Source organism: Rhizophagus irregularis, chromosome 3, assembly GCF_026210795.1.
Source record: "Rhizophagus irregularis chromosome 3, complete sequence".
NCBI classification, from domain to species: Eukaryota; Fungi; Glomeromycota; class Glomeromycetes; order Glomerales; family Glomeraceae; genus Rhizophagus; species Rhizophagus irregularis.
In genome coordinates, this window is record NC_089431.1 from 4,840,232 (window position 1) to 4,864,226 (window position 23,995).

Consider the following 23,995-nt stretch of genomic DNA (forward strand, 5'->3'; position numbering starts at 1 on the left):
TCTCTAAACTTTTACTATATTTCATGATGACGATCTGTGTCATAACTTTCTTTAGTATTAATAAAATGGCCTAATCTTAATTCATACTCTTCTAACTTGTTTTCATTGTAAGTTCCATGAATTATATTCTTTTCGTACATTAAACTATTCTATAGTTTAGACTATATAATAATTACTTTATTATTAATTGAAATTTAAAGGTTAATTAACTACAGGAAGCGTATCAAATTCACGTGATCATAATGTTGACCAGAACTATTTATTTAAATTTAGTCAGAACTACCGGAATCAATGGGCTCAAACCATATAATAAATTGTTCATAATTTTAGTGATTGTATACTAATTAAATGTATTTATTCAAACAAAAAATATATTTATCTCAGTTATTTAGCAGCAATGATCCGATTCAAACCTAAGAGATGAAGAAACGAAAAAAAAATTATTAAAGGAAAAAGTTAGTAAAAAAAAATAAATAAAAAAAGAAGAAACGGCGCCTCAGTATCAATTTTTTCTATCCAACGATAGGAACGAAAAAGAACTTATTAAGGGAAAAAATTAGTAAAAAAAAAAATAAATAAACGGGAAAAAAAGGGCTAATCCGATTACCGATCCCACCCTAAATGGTGGTAGAATGAAAAAAAAGGGAAAAAAAATTTCAGTTTGAAAAAAAAAAAGTGAAAAAGGAAAATTAAAAATATTAAATATTTGAAAGAAAAATTCTCCACTTCACACCAAAAAATCAAAAATCAGGAAAAAAATTTTGTGTTAATCCTATTCGTAATGAGTAGGGTTACGACATCAATCAACGCCTAAACTATCTAATTCAGTTGCAAAAAAAAAAATAAAAAAAGAAAAAAAAACCGAAAAAGGAAAAATTTAAAAATACTAAATTTCATAAAGTCCATCGGAATGTGCACATGCCACATGATAATAAATACGAGTGCAGCATGTCACGCCTTTTGTAAGTTTTTCTTTAAGGGTTTTAGGGTTTGTTGTGTATGCGTACAAAAAAAAATTTGAAACTATTGTCACGAGTTTTCATATAGCGGCACGACCGGCACGTATTTCATGTTAAATAATATAACTAATCCGCCGTCGAAGTTACAAATAATTTGAATTATGTAAGTTACTTTTATTACTTATCCATAATAAGTTTATTAGTTATCGAAGATAGTAGTTTTATTTGTATGTCTATGTTTATTGCGGTGAATTTAATCAAAAATAACTACACATTTAATACGATAGAAAAAAAAAATAACTGTACATCAATTTTGTTTTATAACCTGAAATATTTCAAAATCTTCTATAGAAAAACATTCATTGGTTTTTCTAATCGGTTTTTCATAGGAACTCATTTTACAATAATTACTATTACCATCGTAAAAATTGTCATAATTTCCGGGACCTCCATGCATTATAAGATCTCCATAACCAAATGATGGACCATAACGACTCCCATAATTTATGGCATTCTTTTCACTTTTTACTCGACTTATAATGTGATCATTAATACTTTCTTTATTCGTAAAAGAAAATATAAAACTATCCTTAGTATTACCGTAACCAAAATCAGATTTCCATTCAACCGGATTATATCCTCCAAGAATTTCATTACTATATTTCACTTTCATTATTGTTAATGTATCGGATTGATTATCGCAAATTTTATGGAATTTTTTAGGCGTAAATCCATCGCGAGATCCCCGAAATAATAATTTGAATATATAATTTTGTTTACGTGTAAATATAAATTTCGAAACTAAATTATAAGTGGTTGAGCTTTTCACAATATCTACTTTATCAATCCACTTTACAATTAATTCAGCATGTTGACTTGAAATTATTTGAGATTTTGATTGAACCTCTTTTGTCATCTGAGGATCTGGTTGTATTTGATTTGTCTCTTCAGCCATCAAAGGTTTTGATTGATTCGCCTTGGTTTCATTTTGAGATTTCGGTTGAATTTGATTAGTCTCTTCGGCCATCAAAGGTTTTGATTGATTCGCTTTGGTTTCTTTCTTAGGTCTCGGTTGAATTAGATTTGTCTCCTCAGCCATCAAAGGTTTTGATTGATTCACTTTGATTTCTTTCTTAGGTCTCGGTTGAAGTTGATTTGTCACTTCAGCCATCAAAGGTTTTGATTGAGTACCTTTAGTTTCTTCAATCTTCTCAAGTCCTACTTGAATCGGTTCAGTCTCATTTGTTGTTGTAAAAGTATTTAGATTGTTTTTAGATTCCAAAAAATAGATAATTAAATTTTCATATAAATTTTCAGGTATAACCTTTTTATAAGGATATACTTTATCTAAAAATTCTTTAGGAGTGAATCTAGTAAATTTAATAAAAGGAATAAAATTTTGTAAAATATTTTTTAAAATAATAAAATCATCATTTGAATAATTTGAAAAAGGTTTAGAAGAAAGTTTTAAATTTTGTTTTATACCCCATTCAAGAATATAATCCCAAATTTGTACTTCATTCATTTTAATAATAATATTAATATGAATATTAATATTATTATAATTATTATTAATATTATCTTCTTTATCTTTTAAGATTGTTAATAAAAGATCTTCTGATATAGAAAAAGTATTTAATGATTTTAATATTTTATCAGGATTTTTAATTATAAAATCTTTACAATAATTTTGTAATTTTAAAAATGAATCATTTTCATAACTCATTTGATAAATTAAATCAAAATTTTGTTCCATCCAATTTTCTTTATTTTCAATTAAGTAAGATTCTAAATATGGGATTATTTCTTGTAATCCAAGTTCTTTTGATGTTTTTAAAATTTTAATTATATCAGAAGAATCATAATCTTTTAAAGAAAGTTTTCCACTATAAATATATCTAAAAAAAAGTAAAGAATTTTTTTTTTACGTAAGTAAAAAAAATAAAATATAATTGAAATAATGACTTTTTTTGAAAAAAAAAAATTTTTTTTCACCTTAAGATTATTTGAAAAATTTCAGGTAAGATATTTGATAATCTAATATTTATTAAGGTTCCATCATTTTTCTTTTTAATTGTTGATAAAATTTTTTTAAAATAAGGAGAACGATGATTTAAGATAACTCTATGGGCGTAAAATATTTTAACGCAAGGGTTGTTACCAACTTCAATTATAATATCATGATATTCTTCATCATTTAAAATTTCAAGTAAATTTTGTGATAATTTTGGTAATAATTTATTTTGAACCATTGTTGTTTACCATTTATTATTGTCGTTATTATTGTATCGTTATTATTGTTGTTATTATTGAAAAAAAAAATGTTTATAGAGCGAGTTAATGAAGAATTGATAGAGTGAAAAAATTGATTTAATGCCTAAAATGGAATTGAATGAAAGAGCTTATAAAGTTAATTTATCAAAAATAGTTAATTTATAATTTAATGAATTTAATGGAAATATTTATTATTAATAATTCCGATTACATTCATTGATGATTCGAAAAAATTGTTGAAAATAGAAAATTTTCAACTATAAAATCACGTGCATTTAATCATTCGATCTTCGAGATCTTCCTTTTACATTGCGTCATTGACATAATAAGGAGTTATACTGCTAAATTTTTTAAAAAATAGGGAGTAGTAGTACCCTTTGATTTAATAAGTAGATCTTAGCGAGTTAGCGTTGTCAAATTAGTCAGTTAGTCAATGAATAATATTAGCTATAAATAAAATTTTTTTAGGCATAAATGACTATTTTATTGGTTATCATTATAATAAAAAATAATTTTTTTGTAATACATTCTGTAATAATAATTATCTGTTGTACAAAAAAAAAAAAATTTTTATTTATTCTAGGCTAATGATTGCCCGAATACTAAAAATAAAATATTTAAAAATTAATAAAATTGGTTAATAATCAAAATATATTAATTAAAAATTTATCTTATTAAAATATTTGTTTAAAAATACTAACCTATCACCATCATGCATTACATCAAAAGATTTATTAATATTTTCCAAATTATATTGATGAGTGATGTACAAATCAATTTCCAATTTCTTTTCAAGAAACTCTTCAACTAAATTTGGTAATTCACTCCTTCCTTTTATACCACCGAAAGCACTTCCTTTCCATACTCTACCATGAACAAGTTGAAGTGGTGTAGTACTAATATCCTCTCCAGAAACTCCAATAATAATTGATTCTCCCCATCCTCTATGACATGATTCAAGTGCTGCTCTCATCACTTTTGGAATTCCGGTACATTCAAATGTATAATCAAGTCCTCCATCTGTCATTTCAATCATAACCTATTCGTGTTATAATATGATAAGTTACTAAACTCTTTTTTGTAACAACAGATATACTTACTTGTTGAATTGGTTTATCGTGATCATCAGGATTAACAAAATCGGTCGCTCCAAGTTTCTTGGCTATATTAAATTAATATTATACTTAGAAAAATGAATAAATTATTGATTATCAGTTCATCAAACATATTAAATATTACCAAATTCAAATTTCTTTGGATTTTTATCTACAGCAATAATTCGACTAAAAAATTTCCAATAATAATAAATTAATTAATATTTTTTAAATTTAAAATTAAATTTAACGATATACGTTAGATATGCGTTACCTTGCTTTACGTGCTGTAGCACCCTGAATTACAGATAAACCAACACCACCACAACCAAATACTGCTACTGTAGAATTAGGTCGAATGTCAGCAGTTTTTATTACGGCTCCATAACCCGTTGTAATACAACATCCGAGTAAACAAATTTTATCAAGTGAAGCTTTAGGATTAATCTTTGCAACCGATGTTTCCAACACAACTTGTTTGAAAAAAAAATTTTTTATTAAGACATTAGCCTATATCGTTTTTAAATCAAATTTGAATTTATTTTTTTACCTGTGTATTGACTAAATGTAGAACAACCCATATAATGATGAATTTTTTTTCCTTTACAAGTAAATCTAGTCGTTCCATCAAGCATTAATCCTGTTCCCTAAAAAAAAAAAAAGTTACAAATATTATTTTAAATTTTTTTTTGCAAAATACTTTCATATAAAACAAAAATATCATGATAAATTACTTGTAAAACTGTGGTACATAAATTTGTTAATCCACTTTTACACAGTTTACAATCTCCGCATTCGGGAACATATAATGGAATCACATGATCTCCCGGTTGAAGCGATGTTACTCCTTCGCCGACTGATTCTACAATACCACCTCCTTCATGTCCCAAAATTATTGGGAACCATCCGTTTTCAGCATCTATATAAAAAAAAATGTGATTAGAATATAATTAATTGAAACTAAGGGTTAATATCGAAGGATCATATAATACCTTTTCCAGATAATGTAAATGCGTCTGTATGACAACTAAATAATGCATAAAAAGTAATTCAATAATATAAATAAGAATTTATTTCAATTATTAAATAAATAAATAAATACTTACACTCCAGTAAACAATATCTTGACGCGAACTTCTCCTTCCTGTATCGTAAAATTTCAAATTAATAATTAATAACCAAAAACCAAAAAATCGCTCGTCTTTACTGCGCCACAAGAAACAAGCGTACCTTCGGTGGTGCAACTTCAACTTCTTCAATACCTATTGTTCAATAAAAAGGATTATCAATTAAATATAGATTAATTTTGAAAAGAAAAAGAAATAAGAAAATAAAATTAAGGAACTTACTTAGAGGTTGAGTTGGGCTCCAAGCAACTGCCGCTTTACATTTAATGACCTAATTTTTTTTTTTAAAAAAATTCATTTAAGTATAAAATTATAAACAGTATTATTATTATTTTATGAAAATCGTACTTGTCCTGCTGTTGACATTTTTTTTGTAAAAAAAAAAAAAGAATTAATGAATTAATTTAGTAAAGAAGAATAGGCTTTAAATAAATAAATCTCTCCTTGTAGAATTTCTTGTATTTCTATTAAGCTAAATTGTTTCAAAAATATTTCTCATAATGAGAATGTTTTACAAAAGAAAGGTCGATCCAGTAAGGAGTTCACGACGATCCATAACTTTTAAAATTTTCCTATATAAGTATTAAAGCTAAAAAAATTTTTTTAAAGCCTAATTATATTTGAAACATCCGAAATAATTCCAAATTTTTTCATAATTTAAGAATTATAGAATACAGAATCTTGCAAATGAAAATGCCGAAAATTAATTATTCGAAACAAGTAATATTGAAAAAAGTAATTATTATATATGCATGTGCTACCAAAAATTAAATTACGATGATCAACAACTATAAAAAGTTTAAGTTTAGACATTTGGCGCACCTTTAAAATTTTTTACATTGGTTTAATCAATGATCATCAAGGGTAATTTAATAGCCAGTTATCGACAAATTCTGTCTGAGTGGTACCAAAATTTCAACAGCATCACCAAAGGGGATCAATCAAGCAATATAGTGACTAGTGAGTCAGAGATTCACCCTCCTAAGAGTTAATACACTGGACAATCTACAACTTGTAAAGCATAATACTACAATAAAAAACAAATTCCTTTTTTATTTTTCCATTAAATATCTAAGATATTGTATTAAAATTATAATACTATTATAATTATGAATTTTTCCAATCAATCTTAAAAGAACGCAAAGGTAAAAGGAATAACGATCATTTTATTAATTTATTATATTTAATATTTTGCTCATTACATTCGTCATATTTACTACTTATATTTGCCTGTTATTTATAGTTCAATTATATATCGTATATACTAGTTATAAACGTAAATATTAATTTTATAAGAATTTTTTAATCTTCAGTTCTTCCTTTCGTTCTGATAAAAGAAATGCTAAAATTATATGTTTACATAATAAATTACGAAATATATAAAATTCGTTCAATATTGGATAACAACGCTAAACTTGAAAGATTTTTCAAAGTAGCACAAGGACTTTTAAACCGTATAATATACAAATGAAGTTAAAAAAAGTTAATTAAAATACAAAGCACACATAAAATATACAGTATAATATGAATAAGAAATATTTTCAACACATTACAACCTTATGTAAGGTAGTAAATACACAGTATATAATGTCGCCAAATTTATTATTTTAGTGTATAGTATAAAATTATCAATAATAATAAAATAAAATTTAAAGAAAAATTTTATCGACAGAATCAGATGTTATACAAATCCTCATTTATTATTTTATTCATTTGAAGTCTTGGGCCGAATGAAGTTAGAGTCATAATCGCTATATTCTTAAACTATTGTTTAAATAATATGATTAAAAGATTTGTTAATCGGTATGGTCGGACGAAATGCTAAAAATGGAATGGTCAAATTCAATGACAAGGATTATAGATTGGAAATTGTTCGTCTTTGTAGTTAAATTTAATTTTAAATTTAACGTTAAATTTTAAATTTGCCTTGTCAGGAATAAATTCATGACCACCCATCCACACATCAAATAAAGCCATAAATGGTGATAATAAATATTGTCAATATGAAAATCTTTATCGATAATGTGATTACATAATAACTAGGAAAAGGAAACCGTTAAAGTCCTTCGCGTCAGTATTGCTTAATATAAACAAGTGAACTATTTACTGTGATTTGTAACATAAATATTTTATTGTACATTTAAATTTTTTTTAATTTGGTTACATCAAGCAATTAATTAATATATATATTCATTTTAGTAAGTACATTTGTACTTGTACATCAAAATAGAATAAAGTTAGAAGACTTTGGTTTATCAAGAAAAAAAATGCCTTGTATAATCCAGCAGATATCAATGGTGTAGTTTCTTATCAAAATATTTAAATAATATTAAAAATAAAAGTCAACAAATATAAATTAAGTATAATCAGCTATTGAAATAAGTATAAAACAGTTTCATTATCATTAGAAATGGTTTTATATTATTATTTTGATAATTTATATCTCATAATTGGAAAAGTTATAAAAAAAAGATTTATTTAAATTACAAACTAAGAAACTTGTAAAATATTTTCTACTCTAATCTTAGTGTTCAAATAATTCTAAGTATAATAAAAAAACGTGAATATAAGCTAAAAAAAAAGAATTATCTAAATTACAAACTAAGAAACTTGTAAAATATTTCACTACTCTAGCCTTAGTGTTTAAATAAATTTAAAAAGAATAAAATAAAAAAAACAATTTCTTTGAATGTTGTAATGTAAAATATCACTTAAAAAAACTATAAATTTTTTTAAAAACGAACAATGATTGGTTAATTTTTATCTGCTTTAATATCTAAATAAAAAATTATTAAATAAAATTAATTTCACATAAATAATTTGCAAGATTAATACTTTTATATATATAATACATACCTAATAACCCCAGACCCTTAATTATATATATAATCATTCAAATCTTCACTTACTAGCATTTCATTTGCTTTTACACTAGCTTGTGAATCTTCACTTTCAGGAATTTCATTCAACTTTTTACTAGTACTCTCGTCTGTTTTAATAATTAAATAAATAAATTAATTTCATATAAATAATTTGCAAGATTAATTTTTTTTATATATTATAGTATATACCTAATGACCTCGAATCTCTGATTAAACAATCATTCAATTCTGAATGACTTGCATGATATGCTTTTTCACTTTCAAGAATTTCATTCAATTTTTTACTAGTAAAATCAAGTAAACGACTTTTAAAACAAGCTTTAGGATGAGATCTAGTAGCAAGATTTTTATGCCCAATTGGTGCATTTATAAATTCCATAATGTTGCTTTTTAATTCTTCATTAATATCTTCAACTTTCACTTTATATGGGAGAAAATTCCATTTTTCAATAATTTCAAATACTTCTTTAGAAGATGGTCTTTTTAGTGGATCTTCATTCCAACATTTTTTCATTAAATCTACATAACATTGTGGAGTATTTTCAATAATTTCAGGACGTTCACCTTTACAAATACTTAAACTAAGATGAATATCATGTGCTCTATTATTAAATGGTGGTATTCCAGATGTAAATTCCCACATAATCATAGAAAAACTATATATATCACTAGCTGGAGTATAAGATTTGCCTCTCAAAACTTCAGGTGCCATAAATGGTATAACACCATAAATATCATACTTTTTCAAAAACGATTTTACGGGTTGACATAATCCTAAATCACTAATATAAATTTTATCCTTATTCTCAACATTATGATTTAAAATATTACCATCATGAAAATCACAATGAATAAGTTTTTCTTCATGTATATTATTAAGTCCAGAAATAATTTCGTACAACATATATAATTTTTGACTCCAATTATTTACAACTATTCTTGTTAAATTTTCTCTTAAGTTACCTTTATTTGCATAATACATTACTACCATATATTTTGATGTATTTGGATCTTCTGTGAATCCATAAAATTCTATAATATCTTCTGAACTTAAAACACTTGTATGATATTCCCACTATAAAAAATAATAATAATTTATTAATATAAATAAATTAAAAATAGAAAATAATATACTATCATACTTCTTTCAAAAATTCATTTAAATCTTCATTTAAATTCTTGTGACATTTAAGAATTACTTCTTCATCTTCTTCATCATCATCTTCTTCATCTTCTCCATTTCTATTATTCTTTAACCAAATAGCTTTGTATATAGTACCAAATCCTCCTTCATTAAAATATTCAACATTTTTAAATTTGTTATAAGGAAACCATCTTAATCCTTTTTCAAGAATAAAATCGTCTATAATTGTATTACCACTTTTCCCAAATCTATAAATTTAATTAATTAAATTTATTATTATAGATTGATTATAATTTATACATATAAATTATTACTTACTCTAAATTTAAATAGGAATTTAATGAATACAAGCCTTAATTTTTAGATAAATACATATAATAACCTATGATTTACGATTTACAACTTACTGACTAAAGTGACAGATATTTTTCAAATAAAAGAATGAATTCAGTTAACAAATAAATATTATATAAAATATATAACTTTAGAGATACTTACAAGCTAGATCATAAACAATTTTAAATAAAGAAATTAGTTAGTTTAAATTATATGTAAATATTATAACAATAAGTAATAATAGAATTAAATAAATAACTTATAACTTACAATCTATTAAATAAAGAAATTAGTTAGTTTAAATTATATGTAAATATTATAACAATAAGTAATAATAGAATTAAGTAAATAACTTACTCCCTATATTATTTAATAATTTTTTAAATAAAAAAATTAGTTAGTTTAAATTATATGTAAATATTATAACAATAAGTAATAATAGAATTAAATAAATAACTTACCATCTATATTATTTAATAATTTTTTAAATAAAGAAATTAGTTAGTTTAAATTATATGTAAATATTATAACAATAAGTAATAATAGAATTAAATAAATAACTTACTCTCTATATTATTTAATAATTTTTTAAATAAAGAAATTAGTTAGTTTAAATTATATGTAAATATTATAACAATAAGTAATAATAGAATTAAATGAATAACTTATAACTTGCCAACTAAAATAAATTACAAAATAATTTTAAATAAAGAAATTAGTTAGTTTAAATTATATGTAAATATTATAACAATAAGTAATAATAGAATTAAATAAATAACTTACTCTCTATATTATTTATGTATTTTTAAATAAAGAAATTAGTTAGTTTAAATTATATGTAAATATTATAACAATAAGTAATAATAGAATTAAATAAATAACTTACTCCCTATATTATTTAATAATTTTTTAAATAAAGAAATTAGTTAGTTTAAATTATATGTAAATATTATAACAATAAGTAATAATAGAATTAAATAAATAACTTTTACTCTCTATATTATTTAATAATTTTTTAAATAAAGAAATTAGTTAGTTTAAATTATATGTAAATATTATAACAATAAGTAATAATAGAATTAAATGAATAACTTATAACTTGCTAACTAAAATAAATTACAAAATAATTTTTAAATAAAGAAATTAGTTAGTTTAAATTATATGTAAATATTATAACAATAAGTAATAATAGAATTAAATAAATAACTTACTTCCCTATATTATTTAATATTTTTTTAAATAAAAGAAATTAAATTTAGTTTAAATTATATGTAAATATTATAACAATAAGTAATAATAGAATTAAATAAAGCAACTTATAAACTTACAATCTATTAATAAAGAAATTAGTTAGTTTAAATTATATGTAAATATTATGTAATAAGTAATAATAGAATTAAATAAATAACTTATAACTTACAATCTATTAAATAAAGAAATTAGTTAGTTTAAATTATATGCTAAATATTATAGCAATAAGCAATAATAGAATTAAGTAAATAACTTACTCTCTATATTATTTAATAATTTTTTAAATAAAGAAATTAGTTAGTTTAAATTATATGTAAATATTATAACAATAAGTAATAATAGAATTAAATAAATAACTTACTCCCTATATTATTTAATAATTTTTTAAATAAAGAAATTAGTTAGTTTAAATTATATGTAAATATTATAACAATAAGTAATAATAGAATTAAATAAATAACTTACTCTCTATATTATTTAATATTTTAAATAAAGAAATTAGTTAGTTTAAATTATATGTAAATATTATAACAATAAGTAATAATAGAATTAAATGAATAACTTATAACTTGCCAACTAAAATAAATTACAAAATAATTTTTAAATAAAGAAATTAGTTAGTTTAAATTATATGTAAATATTATAACAATAAGTAATAATAGAATTAAATAAATAACTTACTCCCTATATTATTTAATAATTTTTTAAATAAAGAAATTAGTTAGTTTAAATTATATGTAAATATTATAACAATAAGTAATAATAGAATTAAATAAATAACTTATAACTTACAATCTATTAAATAAAGAAATTAGTTAGTTTAAATTATATGTAAATATTATAACAATAAGTAATAATAGAATTAAATAAATAACTTATAACTTACAATCTATTAAATAAAGAAATTAGTTAGTTTAAATTATATGTAAATATTATAACAATAAGTAATAATAGAATTAAGTAAATAACTTACTCTCTATATTATTTAATAATTTTTTAAATAAAGAAATTAGTTAAGTTTAAATTATATGTAAATATTATAACAATAAGTAATAATAGAATTAAATAAATAACTTACTCCCTATATTATTTAATAATTTTTAAATAAAGAAATTAGACCAGTTTAAATTATATGTAAATATTATAACAATAAACAATAATAGAATTAAATAAATAACTTACTCTCTATATTATTTAATAATTTTTAAATAAAGAAATTAGTTAGTTTAAATTATATGTAAATATATAACATGCAGTAATAATAGAATTAAATGAATAACTTATAACTTGCCAACTAAAATAAATTACAAAATAATTTTTAAATAAAGAAATTAGTTAGTTTAAATTATATGTAAATATTATAACAATAAGTAATAATAGAATTAAATAAATAACCTCCCTATATTATTTAATAATTTTTTAAATAAAGAAATTAGTTAGTTTAAATTATATGTAAATATTATAACAATAAGTAATAATAGAATTAAAATAATAACATAACTTACAATCTATTAAATAAAGAAATTAGTTAGTTTAAATTATATGTAAATATTATAACAATAAGTAATAATAGAATTAAATAAATAACTTACTCTCTATATTATTTAATAATTTTTTAAATAAAGAAATTAGTTAGTTTAAATTATATGTAAATATTATAACAATAAGTAATAATAGAATTAAGTAAATAACTTACTCTCTATATTATTTAATAATTTTTTAAATAAAGAAATTAGTTAGTTTAAATTATATGTAAATATTATAACAATAAGTAATAATAGAATTAAATAAATAACTTACTCCCTATATTATTTAATAATTTTTTAAATAAAAAGTAGTTAGTTTAAATTATATGTAAATATTATAACAATAAGTAATAATAGAATTAAATAAATAACTTACTCTCTATATTATTTAATAATTTTTTAAATAAAGAAATTAGTTAGTTTAAATTATATGTAAATATTATAACAATAAGTAATAATAGAATTAAATGAATAACTTATAACTTGCCAACTAAAATAAATTACAAAATAATTTTTAAATAAAGAAATTAGTTAGTTTAAATTATATGTAAATATTATAACAATAAGTAATAATAGAATTAAATAAATAACTTACTCCCTATATTATTTAATAATTTTTTAAATAAAGAAATTAGTTAGTTTAAATTATATGTAAATATTATAACAATAAGTAATAATAGAATTAAATAAATAACTTATAACTTACAATCCTATTAAATAAAGAAATTAGTTAGTTTAAATTATATGTAAATATTATAACAATAAGTAATAATAGAATTAAATAAATAACTTATAACTTACAATCTATTAAATAAAGAAATTAGTTAGTTTAAATTATATGTAAATATTATAACAATAAGTAATAATAGAATTAAGTAAATAACTTACTCTCTATATTATTTAATAATTTTTTAAATAAAGAAATTAGTTAGTTTAAATTATATGTAAATATTATAACAATAAGTAATAATAGAATTAAATAAATAACTTACTCCCTATATTATTTAATAATTTTTTAAATAAAGAAATTAGTTAGTTTAAATTATATGTAAATATTATAACAATAAGTAATAATAGAATTAAATAAATAACTTACTCTCTATATTATTTAATAATTTTTTAAATAAAGAAATTAGTTAGTTTAAATTATATGTAAATATTATAACAATAAGTAATAATAGAATTAAATGAATAACTTATAACTTGCCAACTAAAATAAATTACAAAATAATTTTTAAATAAAGAAATTAGTTAGTTTAAATTATATGTAAATATTATAACAATAAGTAATAATAGAATTAAATAAATAACTTACTCCCTATATTATTTAATAATTTTTTAAATAAAGAAATTAGTTAGTTTTAATTATATGTAAATATTATAACAATAAGTAATAATAGAATTAAATAAATAACTTATAACTTACAATCTATTAAATAAAGAAATTAGTTAGTTTAAATTATATGTAAATATTATAACAATAAGTAATAATAGAATTAAATAAATAACTTACTCTCTATATTATTTAATAATTTTTTAAATAAAGAAATTAGTTAGTTTAAATTATATGTAAATATTATAACAATAAGTAATAATAGAATTAAATGAATAACTTATAACTTGCCAACTAAAATAAATTACAAAATAATTTTTAAATAAAGAAATTAGTTAGTTTAAATTATATGTAAATATTATAACAATAAGTAATAATAGAATTAAATAAATAACTTACTCCCTATATTATTTAATAATTTTTTAAATAAAGAAATTAGTTAGTTTAAATTATATGTAAATATTATAACAATAAGTAATAATAGAATTAAATAAATAACTTATAACTTACAATCTATTAAATAAAAGTAGTTAGTTTAAATTATATGTAAATATTATAACAATAAGTAATAATAGAATTAAGTAAATAACTTACTCCCTATATTATTTAATAATTTTTTAAATAAAGAAATTAGTTAGATTAAATTATATGTAAATATTATAACAATAAGTAATAATAGAATTAAATATATAACTTACTCCCTATATTATTTAATAATTTTTTAAATAAAGAAATTAGTTAGTTTAAATTATATGTAAATATTATAACAATAAGTAATAATAGAATTAAATAAATAACTTATAACTTGCCAACTAAAATAAATTACAAAATAATTTTTAAATAAAGAAATTAGTTAGTTTAAATTATATGTAAATATTATAACAATAAGTAATAATAGAATTAAATAAATAACTTATAACTTACAATCTATTAAATAAAGAAATTAGTTAGTTTAAATTATATGTAAATATAGTAATAATAGAATCAAATAAATAACTTACCATCTATATTAATTAATAATTTTTTAAATAATGAAATTAGTTAAATTATATAAATAATATAAATATAGATATCATATAACTTACACCCTGTAGTATTATTAATTATTAATTAGTTAAATATAAAGATAATATAAAAGTATTTACTTGTAAATTATATATATTACTTACAATCTAGTTATTTAAATTAAGAATATAATTAGTTGAATTATGTAAAATATTAAACATGAATTGTTTATAAATAAAAACTTAATATTTCAGCTTGTTTGATATACCTTTAATACATTTGTCCATTACTATATCAAAATTCTTTAAATTACTATATCAAAATCTCAAATTCTCCCCAACCGGAAAAGTTAAAGTAAATATCTTTTTTTCTTTTTTTTTTTATTATTAAGCGCCTTTAATGCAAAATACATTATGTGCAAAAATGTTGATCACAAGTACATCATTGCATATATGACAAATAAACCGGAAGTCCGGAATGTAAATCAATTATTACAAAAATCGCAGTAACTGATTAATCATTTAATTATTAAGCACCAATGAAATGATTATCATTCATTAACCCAAAGATAAGATTTTCTGGTAATTTTTATCTTTAAGGGGAAAAAATTTTAGTCGATCATCCCATTTTGACCAGATTTTCGCCAAAATTTTCCCATTCCATTTTTAAAAATCACCACATGCACAGTTGCCGTGGATACGAAAAAAATTGCCTTTTTGGTAAAAAAGTCTCCAGTTAATCTTTATATTATTATTGTACTTGTACATGTACATGAACATGAACATGAACATGAACATGAACATGTACAGTACATGTACATGTACAGAGAAAGTGAACATTCACTATGGAAACTTTTTGCGCTGAGTTTAACTGTGCTGCTCAAAAAGAATGTTAATTTGACAGATCATGAAATAGTATGTTGATCATTTTTTATTAAAATGTGAAAAAAAAAAAATTTTTTTTTAATCAAAAACGTCAAAAATTTGACGTTTTTGTGATTGAAAAATCAAAAAAAAATTGATTTTTTTTAATCAAAACGTCAGACTTGACGTTTTTGTGATTGAAAAATCAAAAAAAATTAATTTTTTTTAATCAAAACGTCAGACTTGACGTTTTTGTGATTGAAAAATCAAAAATAATTGATTTTTTTTAATAAAAAACGTCAAAATAATTGATTTTTTTAATCAACTTGACGTTTCTGTGATTAAAAAATCAAAAAAAATGATTTTTTTAATCAAAAACGTCAGACTTGACGTTTTTGTGATTAAAAAATCAAAAAAAAATGATTTTTTTAATCAAAAACGTCAGACTTGACGTTTTTGTGATTAAAAAATCATTTTTTTTTGATTTTTATTAGCTAAGAACGTCAGACTTGACGTTTTTGTTATTAAAAATCAAGAAAATTTGATTTTTATTAGCTAAGAACGTCAGACTTGACGTTTTTGTTATTAAAAATCAAGGAAAAATGATTTTTATTAGCTAAGAACGTCAGACTTGACGTTTTTGTTATTAAAAATCAAGGGAAAATGATTTTTATCAGCTAAGAACGTCAGACTTGACGTTTTTGTTATTAAAAATCAAGGGAAAATGATTTTTATTAGCTAAAAACGTCAGACTTGACGTTTTTGTTATTAAAAATCAAGGGAAAAATGATTTTTATTAGCTAAAAACGTCAGACTTGACGTTTTTGTTATTAAAAATCAAGGGAAAATGATTTTTATTAGCTAAAAACGTCATACTTGACGTTTTTGTTAGCTAAAAATCAAAAAAAATAGTGTACTTTTGTAAAAGTATACTAATAAATTAATAAAAGATTTTTTTATAAACAATAGATTGTGTTTAGTGAGATTTATAAAAAAATTTAATGAGACTTTTTTTTAATAATAGTTTGGTATAAAAAAATTTTCTAGGATTTTTTTTTTTAATAATATAATGGTATAGTACAATAGATAGATATAATAAAATTTTCTGGAATTTATTTTAATAACAATAGGTATGATAACATTTTTGGTGATTTTTTTTTAATATTAAACAATAGATTGGTATCATAGTACAATAGATTTATTTAACAAGATTTTTGTGATTTTTTTAATAACAATAAATTGGTAATAACAATCATTAACTTATTAAGTTAATAATTGTTTTTTAGTAAAATTTTTTCCAGTAATACTAATACTACTAATAGGTAATAGATAACTTAATAAACTTTAATAAAATAGATTAAGATATATAAAAAAAATTTGAGATTTTTTTAACAATAGATTGGTATAGTACAATGAATAGATATAAAAAAATTTTCTGAATTTTTTTTTTAATAATAGATTGATATAAATATATTTTCTGAACTTTTTTTTAACAATAGAGTCATTAGATCAATATAAAAAATTTTTTGATAACAACAGATTGGTATGTTATAACTTATAATGGATAGATATAAAGAATTTTCTAAGATTTTTTATTAATACAATAGATCAGTTTCTGGAATTTTTTATGACAAATTAATTGGTATAGTACAAAAGATACTAGGTATAAAATTTCTTGGGATTTATTTTAACAACAATAGGTATGATAAAATTTTTGGTGACTTTTTTTTAATAACAATAGATTGGTATTACTGCGACTAGTAATTGAAAACCAATATGATTTGCCAATTCATTATCAGTTCAGTTTTTAATGTTTTTGCAACATTTTTTATTGTCTATTACCAATCTATTGTTATTAAAAAAAAACACAAAAAATTTTATTAAATCAATCCATTGTACTATACCATCCATTGTATTATAATACCAATCTATTATTGTTATTAAAAAAAAAATAATCACCAAAAATTTAGCATACCTATTGTTATTAATATAAATCTCAGAAAATTTTATTATATCTATCTATTGTACTATACCATTAAAAAAATCTTGGAAAATTTTTTTATTAACCTTATTAAATGTAATCTATTGTTTTATTTATATTACTTATCAGTAATATTAGTGTTACTGTGAACTATAAAAAAAATCTTACTAAAAACAATTATTAACTTCAGTTAATAAGTTAATTGTTTATTACCAATATATTGTTATTAAAAAAAATCATAGAAAATTTTTTTATACCAAACTATTATTAAAAAAAAATCTCATTAAATTTTTTTATAAATCTCACTAACACAATCTATTGTTATAAAAAAATCTTTTATTAATTTATTAGTATACTTTCAAAAATAAACTCACTCACTATATCCAAAAGTACACTAGTTTTTATATATAGTTTTAATAGTTAAATAAACTATTCATTAATTTAAAGAACAATTAAATATTAATAAAATTTCATTTTTACAATTAAATTACTAAAAATCTAATATTGAAATATGATTGGACAGAAATAAATGAATTAAAAATAACAAATATTTTGTAGTTTTATTTAATTAAAGATAATGCACCGTCCAAAAATAAGTATAGTAATGTTATATACTTCTTGTTTCCTATAATAAATAAAATTTTTCATTATTTCACATTGACTGCTATTTGGATATTTTGGCTAACTATACTATTATTTAAAAAAGTGTATTTAGCTGAAATATTCAGCTAAAAATAGTAGTTGTTGAACCAATAAAATATTCAAGATCAACATGAATTTTTTTTGGCTGGATGTTGTAAGCCAAAAATTTACTATGCCTTCGGCTGAATTTTTTGGCTAACTACACCATTATTGAATCATTTATTTTTTTTGCATAGCACCGTAACTTTATATAATAATAATATAATAAGGTTTACAAATTATTTATAGAAATAAGTATATATTTTTTTCATTAAACTGCGACCATAGACAAACATTTTAAATACTGAAAAGTGAAAACACCAAAAATACTTACATCACATGTTGATTAACTGAAGTTTAAAATGTAATAATTTACTAAACAGAGAATCATTTTTCACATTCAAACATTCAAAAGAAAAAAAATTATTATTATTTTTTTACTATGAAATAATATTATTATTTTTAAATGAAAAATTATTTAGAACAAATTACAAAAAATTGAAATATTATAAAATTTATATAATTATAACAACTTTTTTTAAAAATTAAAATCTTAGCATTATAATTTGATTCAAATGATTCTTTAATTTTTGTAAGAAGAAACAAATCCTTTTTAACATTTTAAAAATTGCCTTACTAACCCAACACATCAATATAGTAATCTTTAGCTGTATATAAAAATATCTTGTTCATCCAAAATTTCATAATTAGTTAATATGCTAAACAATAGTCTGAGACAATACTATAAAATCAAAAAAAAAATTTTTTTAAAGGAGAGTGACGAAAAAAAATTTCTTTTTAAAGGGAGGTGACGAAGAAAGAAGATTAAAAAAAAGTATTGAATAAAATTGGAATTATGAAAATTTCGCGGTCCTAGATAATTTTGGCCAAATTTGTAATTCTGGCCGGCGTTATGAATTCTGGCCAGAATTATTGCCGATCAGTTGTAAATCTAATCTGGATTTCAGTTTCTATCTGGATTTTTTGACCCGGATAAAGAATCCAGATCAATCCGGATAAAACCTGGATTTTTTTTGTGTAATCCGGACGACAGTTTTCATCTGGATCGAAGCACTACTCTGGACAACTATGATTACATTTGTTATAATTATTAAGATTACAATATAATCATACATAAGCACGAAAATCAAACACATAATATTGTATATAAAAGAAAAAAAAATGCTTGTTTTAAAATAACAAGTTTCTGAAAAACACTAATGATCATTATACAAGACCAATGATCGCTAGTATTGTTTTCACAAAGATATCATAGAGTTTATGGTGTTTTATTGATTTCTGAATTCTGATGCTTACACAATTTCAAATCTTTTGTTAATCCATTTATTTGGTAACAGCTATTTTCGTTCTCATTATCAAAAACAAATTCTGATTTACCTTAAATATTATCCTCCTGCCAAGCTTTACAATAAATAAATTAAAATTAAAATTAAAAAGAATATTCATAATGTTAAATTACTCATGAATTTAGCTTAATAAAATCAGATATAATAACACGCGTTCGGAAAATAATGAGAATCAATTTGCTCCCATATTAGAACCTCATATACAATATACATTTAATTAAATAAATTAAGTCGCTGTATTTTAAAACTAACAAATATTCAAAAATTTGCCTTCAGTGGCTGGTATAAAAACATTAAACTACAGATGGTTACAATGATGTTAAAAGTGAAAGAAATGGGACGTCGCATACATAGTAAGCGCTGCTGATTGTGGTTTATACTAATAATGATAGAGTTCATAAGCTTTTTAATAAGCATTTAGAATTTTTTATTTTTATTTTTATAAGGAATTTAAAGTAATCACGTTGTTAGATTGAGTGAGATAAAAATAGATTAGTGAATACAAACTACATTTGTTATTAGGGGAATCCACTAATTTTCCACTCAACAAGTTTCTGAAAGTATTTTTTTTTATCCATCGATAGACATAATTTCAGAATCATACCATTTTATCGTAAGTTGAGGCAAAGATGTATTTAAACATGTAAAATAATTTCACATATTTACTGATGACACAGATTATACTATGAAATGAATGGCCGATCATAATAAAATGGAGATATGATAGCAGAAAAACATTCATGTGCATTTCTAAATTGATACTTGAACAACATCCAAATCAAACGAAAAGTGGCTTAATTTAGAAATGATCAATTTCTCAAAAATTAGAATATAATATAGATTTTTAAAGGAAACATAAATATTTACTACTCTTTTTATCTTATACTATTTCTTATCAGCAGAAGGTATTCTATGTGCTAAAAACTGCTATAAAACTATCATAGTAAGGGCAGAAGTATATGTTATCTGGATAAATTCGGATTGGATACTCAGATAACGGATAATGGATACCTGATAATCATTATGTATAAAGGATACCACGAGTTACGCATGATGATGATACATCGTTCCATTGCAATTTTGTATGACTATTGATTTACCATCATTAGTACCAGGTATAGGTCATGAAGTAATTATCATTACAGAATGATTCATTTATGAATTAGTCATCACTTGTTATGACTACAAAAAAGTAATTAAATGATCTTAGATTATCTATTCTTTAATCATTTCTTAGATTTACTGTACGATTTTCATAATTATGTTAAATAACTCTCTATTGACAAACTCTTTTTTCATTAATGGCTCTAAAAAATTTCAGTTACGCTCATTACGCCCATTCTCATCAACAAGATATAATATTGTCGCATCACACGTAGAGAAAAGACTTGCTGTGTTAAATAAAGTAATTTTATTTTTTAAATTATTATCAAATAACATATAGCAAATAATCAGTTCTTTACTCGTTTAACTTAACAGATTTACTCACCACTTATGATTTATCATAAAGAGAAACTTGATTGGGCTAAACTTATCAGATCCGGAAAGGTCTGGGAAAATTATTTTGGTCCATTTGAATGGCGAGAAAAGGATTATGGTATGAACTAAAAATATTTTTATTTTGTTTTAATTTTGACTAATTAATCAATTTAATTTTTTTTTTTTCATTCAAAAGAATTTCGATCAAAATATGCTGATGTATTGAAAGAAATTGATGCATTCAAAGACTCTAAGAAAGTTACAGCTGCAAACTTTTTACAAAGTATGACTGCTAGTTTTACACAACAAAGTTGTGCATTGGAAGGAAATAAATTAGGGATAATAGATACGCAAAAAATTTGGAATTCACTGAAAAAAAATTATAATTTTGATAATATTATGACAAATTGGAATATACCATTACCTGCACCAAGCTCTCTTTCTGATAAAGAAGAAAATAAAGTTATTGAAATCCGGAATCATCTAATTGCAACTTATTATCTTTATAATACTTTGTATGTGACAAAGAAAAAAATTGATTTTGACGAAATAAAAAGAATTCATCAAATTCTTTTAAAAGGTACACCAATGGAGAATGTCCAATTAAATGATTATGATTTTTGTGAGGATAAATTTCAAAGAGAGTTTATTCTACATAGTGGAAAATTTCGTAAATTGAGTGTAGATTCATGTATTTCTAATGATGTAATTCATCCAGTAAGTTTTAACTATTTAAGTTTTTTTTATTTATTAATATTTTATTGTAATTGATTTAATTGATTTCATACTTTTATAATTCGTGTAGTTTCCCATTGAAGTACCTGCATTGATGAGAAGTCTTTTACTATTTATAAATTATGGTATTCCTGATAAGATTCACCCTATTATGTTTGCGTGTCGTATACTTTCTGCCTTTCATCATATTCATCCATTTAGTACTGCCAATGGACATGTTGGTCGTTTAATTATGGCACTATATCTCATCCGCAATGATTATCCGCCTGTTATTTTCCATCAAATAAATCAAGAGGAATATAATTCTACTCTATTAATGTCACAAGGAGAAATGGATTCAACTTCGTTATATGCTTTAGCGGTAGTAAATATTCTTAACAATTTTATAAAGATGCACACAACATGAAGAGATTATACACAATCTTAAAAATTGTATAATAAACAACTTATAAATTACAATTAATTAATTATAAAATTATGATATATTTTCTTTTATTGCTATCTTATGAATTTGAAATAGTGTAGTTGTTTCACAATATAAGCCGTTAAAATATATGAATCACTATTACTCAAGACGAATATAATAATTGACTGATCATTTGATTATTATTATTTTTTTGTTTTTTATAACATTCTCTTTATTTTTGGATTCTTTAATATTATATCAATATGGTCTTTCTGGTTGCCTCCTGGAACTTCTGGACAGTATGAGTATATAAAATGTATAAGCTTGGTTTCTAGTTTGGACAATTCAACTGAGTATTTTAATTCAAAGAGTAATGGACTCGAATCAAAGCAATAATGCGGGCCAATTAACTTTAGCATACTCCGCACTATGGTCTTTCTCTAGACTGACATTATGACAGAATTATGAACACGTGCACTCGAGTTACATTGTGCTCTAAGTAAACTGAAGAATATAAACAGACTTAAAATTTATCTTTATTATCATTTGTTAGAAATTCTTCTTTGATTAAGCCTATATATACCCTATGAAAAAAATATATATATACTTAAATGTGCTTATCGTTAAATGGACTTAAAATATACTCAAGATTTTAAAATATGCTTAAATTAGAAAATGTTAAAAAATCACCGCGCGGCGATCTTCACGGCACCAGCATTAGCAAATATTAGCGGGCGGAGTTTCATGTCATTTTTAATTCTGCCCAAAATTCTACCTAATTCTGGTAAGAAGAAAATAACCAACAGTGATACTCCTTTAAATTATACTTAAAATTGCAATTTTAAATATAATTCAAATACATTTTTAAGGTGTAAAAAATTTAAAAAATTTACACTTAAAATACTTAAAATATACGTAAAGTTGCAATTTAAGTTAAGTGATAGTTCTGCATTCAACAGGAGAAAATGATCGGTAAATCTATAATTAAGTTTACGGGCTTCGTTATTAATAAAAAAATTTTTTTTGGAATTTCATGTTCTTTATTATACAAACTTTTTTAATGAACAAAAAAACAGTATACAGTACTAACTCTTTTGGCTAAGGAAATTGTTTTAAAAACTCGTACTATGGGATATATACATAAAACTGGTGGGAACCATACAAATATAAAGATAAAAAAAAAAGCTAAACTAAAACTAAATAAAGGTTTAAAAACTAAATTAGAACCAAAATTAACTTATTTTTGGTCAAATGGTTCAAAAATAAATCATTTGAAACTAGAAATTTACGGTCGGAATCTTACGTTCCTCGAAGACTTTGAAACTTTAGCGACTTCAAACTCTGCATTCTTAGTCATGATTGACACTCATTACGAGCAGTAATCCCGCACCCGTGATAAAAATAGTTTACTATTTTTACCACGTGTTTATTAGCCTCAAAATTAAGATGTACCGGGATTTATGAAAATGTTTTTTTTCAAGTTCGAACTTGTGTTTTTTTTCGTTCGAACTTAACTTTTTTCGCGTTTTTTACTCAATTGCAAGCAGAAGAA

At 21.8% G+C, this 23,995-nt stretch overlaps 4 protein-coding genes across 4 annotated transcripts; 1 reads left to right on the forward strand and 3 right to left on the reverse strand.

The window, feature by feature from the left end:
* Positions 1–1,266: 1,266 nt before the first annotated feature.
* Positions 1,267–3,211, reverse strand: OCT59_021189 (uncharacterized protein; the record flags this gene model as incomplete). The annotated part of the gene is made up of 2 exons (XM_025327558.1): positions 1,267–2,857; positions 2,955–3,211. The coding sequence occupies 2 exons, from the start codon at positions 3,209–3,211 to the stop codon at positions 1,267–1,269; spliced, it is 1,848 nt and encodes a 615-aa protein (XP_025170670.1).
* Positions 3,212–3,807: 596 nt separating this feature from the next.
* On the reverse strand, positions 3,808–5,820 carry OCT59_021190 (uncharacterized protein; the record flags this gene model as incomplete). Its single annotated transcript, XM_025332540.2, has 12 exons — positions 3,808–3,835; positions 3,935–4,272; positions 4,334–4,395; positions 4,473–4,516; positions 4,602–4,800; positions 4,878–4,974; positions 5,062–5,246; positions 5,320–5,354; positions 5,434–5,471; positions 5,558–5,589; positions 5,677–5,725; positions 5,803–5,820. The coding sequence occupies 12 exons, from the start codon at positions 5,818–5,820 to the stop codon at positions 3,808–3,810; spliced, it is 1,125 nt and encodes a 374-aa protein (XP_025170669.1).
* Positions 5,821–8,327: 2,507 nt separating this feature from the next.
* Positions 8,328–10,280, reverse strand: OCT59_021191 (uncharacterized protein; the record flags this gene model as incomplete). Its single annotated transcript, XM_066149692.1, has 7 exons — positions 8,328–8,443; positions 8,526–8,855; positions 9,300–9,411; positions 9,479–9,728; positions 9,799–9,832; positions 10,083–10,089; positions 10,278–10,280. The coding sequence occupies 7 exons, from the start codon at positions 10,278–10,280 to the stop codon at positions 8,328–8,330; spliced, it is 852 nt and encodes a 283-aa protein (XP_065990575.1).
* A 10,627-nt stretch (positions 10,281–20,907) lies between these two features.
* On the forward strand, positions 20,908–22,443 carry OCT59_021192 (uncharacterized protein; the record flags this gene model as incomplete). Its single annotated transcript, XM_025327557.1, has 5 exons — positions 20,908–20,952; positions 21,145–21,228; positions 21,303–21,420; positions 21,499–22,019; positions 22,108–22,443. The coding sequence occupies 5 exons, from the start codon at positions 20,908–20,910 to the stop codon at positions 22,441–22,443; spliced, it is 1,104 nt and encodes a 367-aa protein (XP_025170667.1).
* Positions 22,444–23,995: the final 1,552 nt, after the last annotated feature.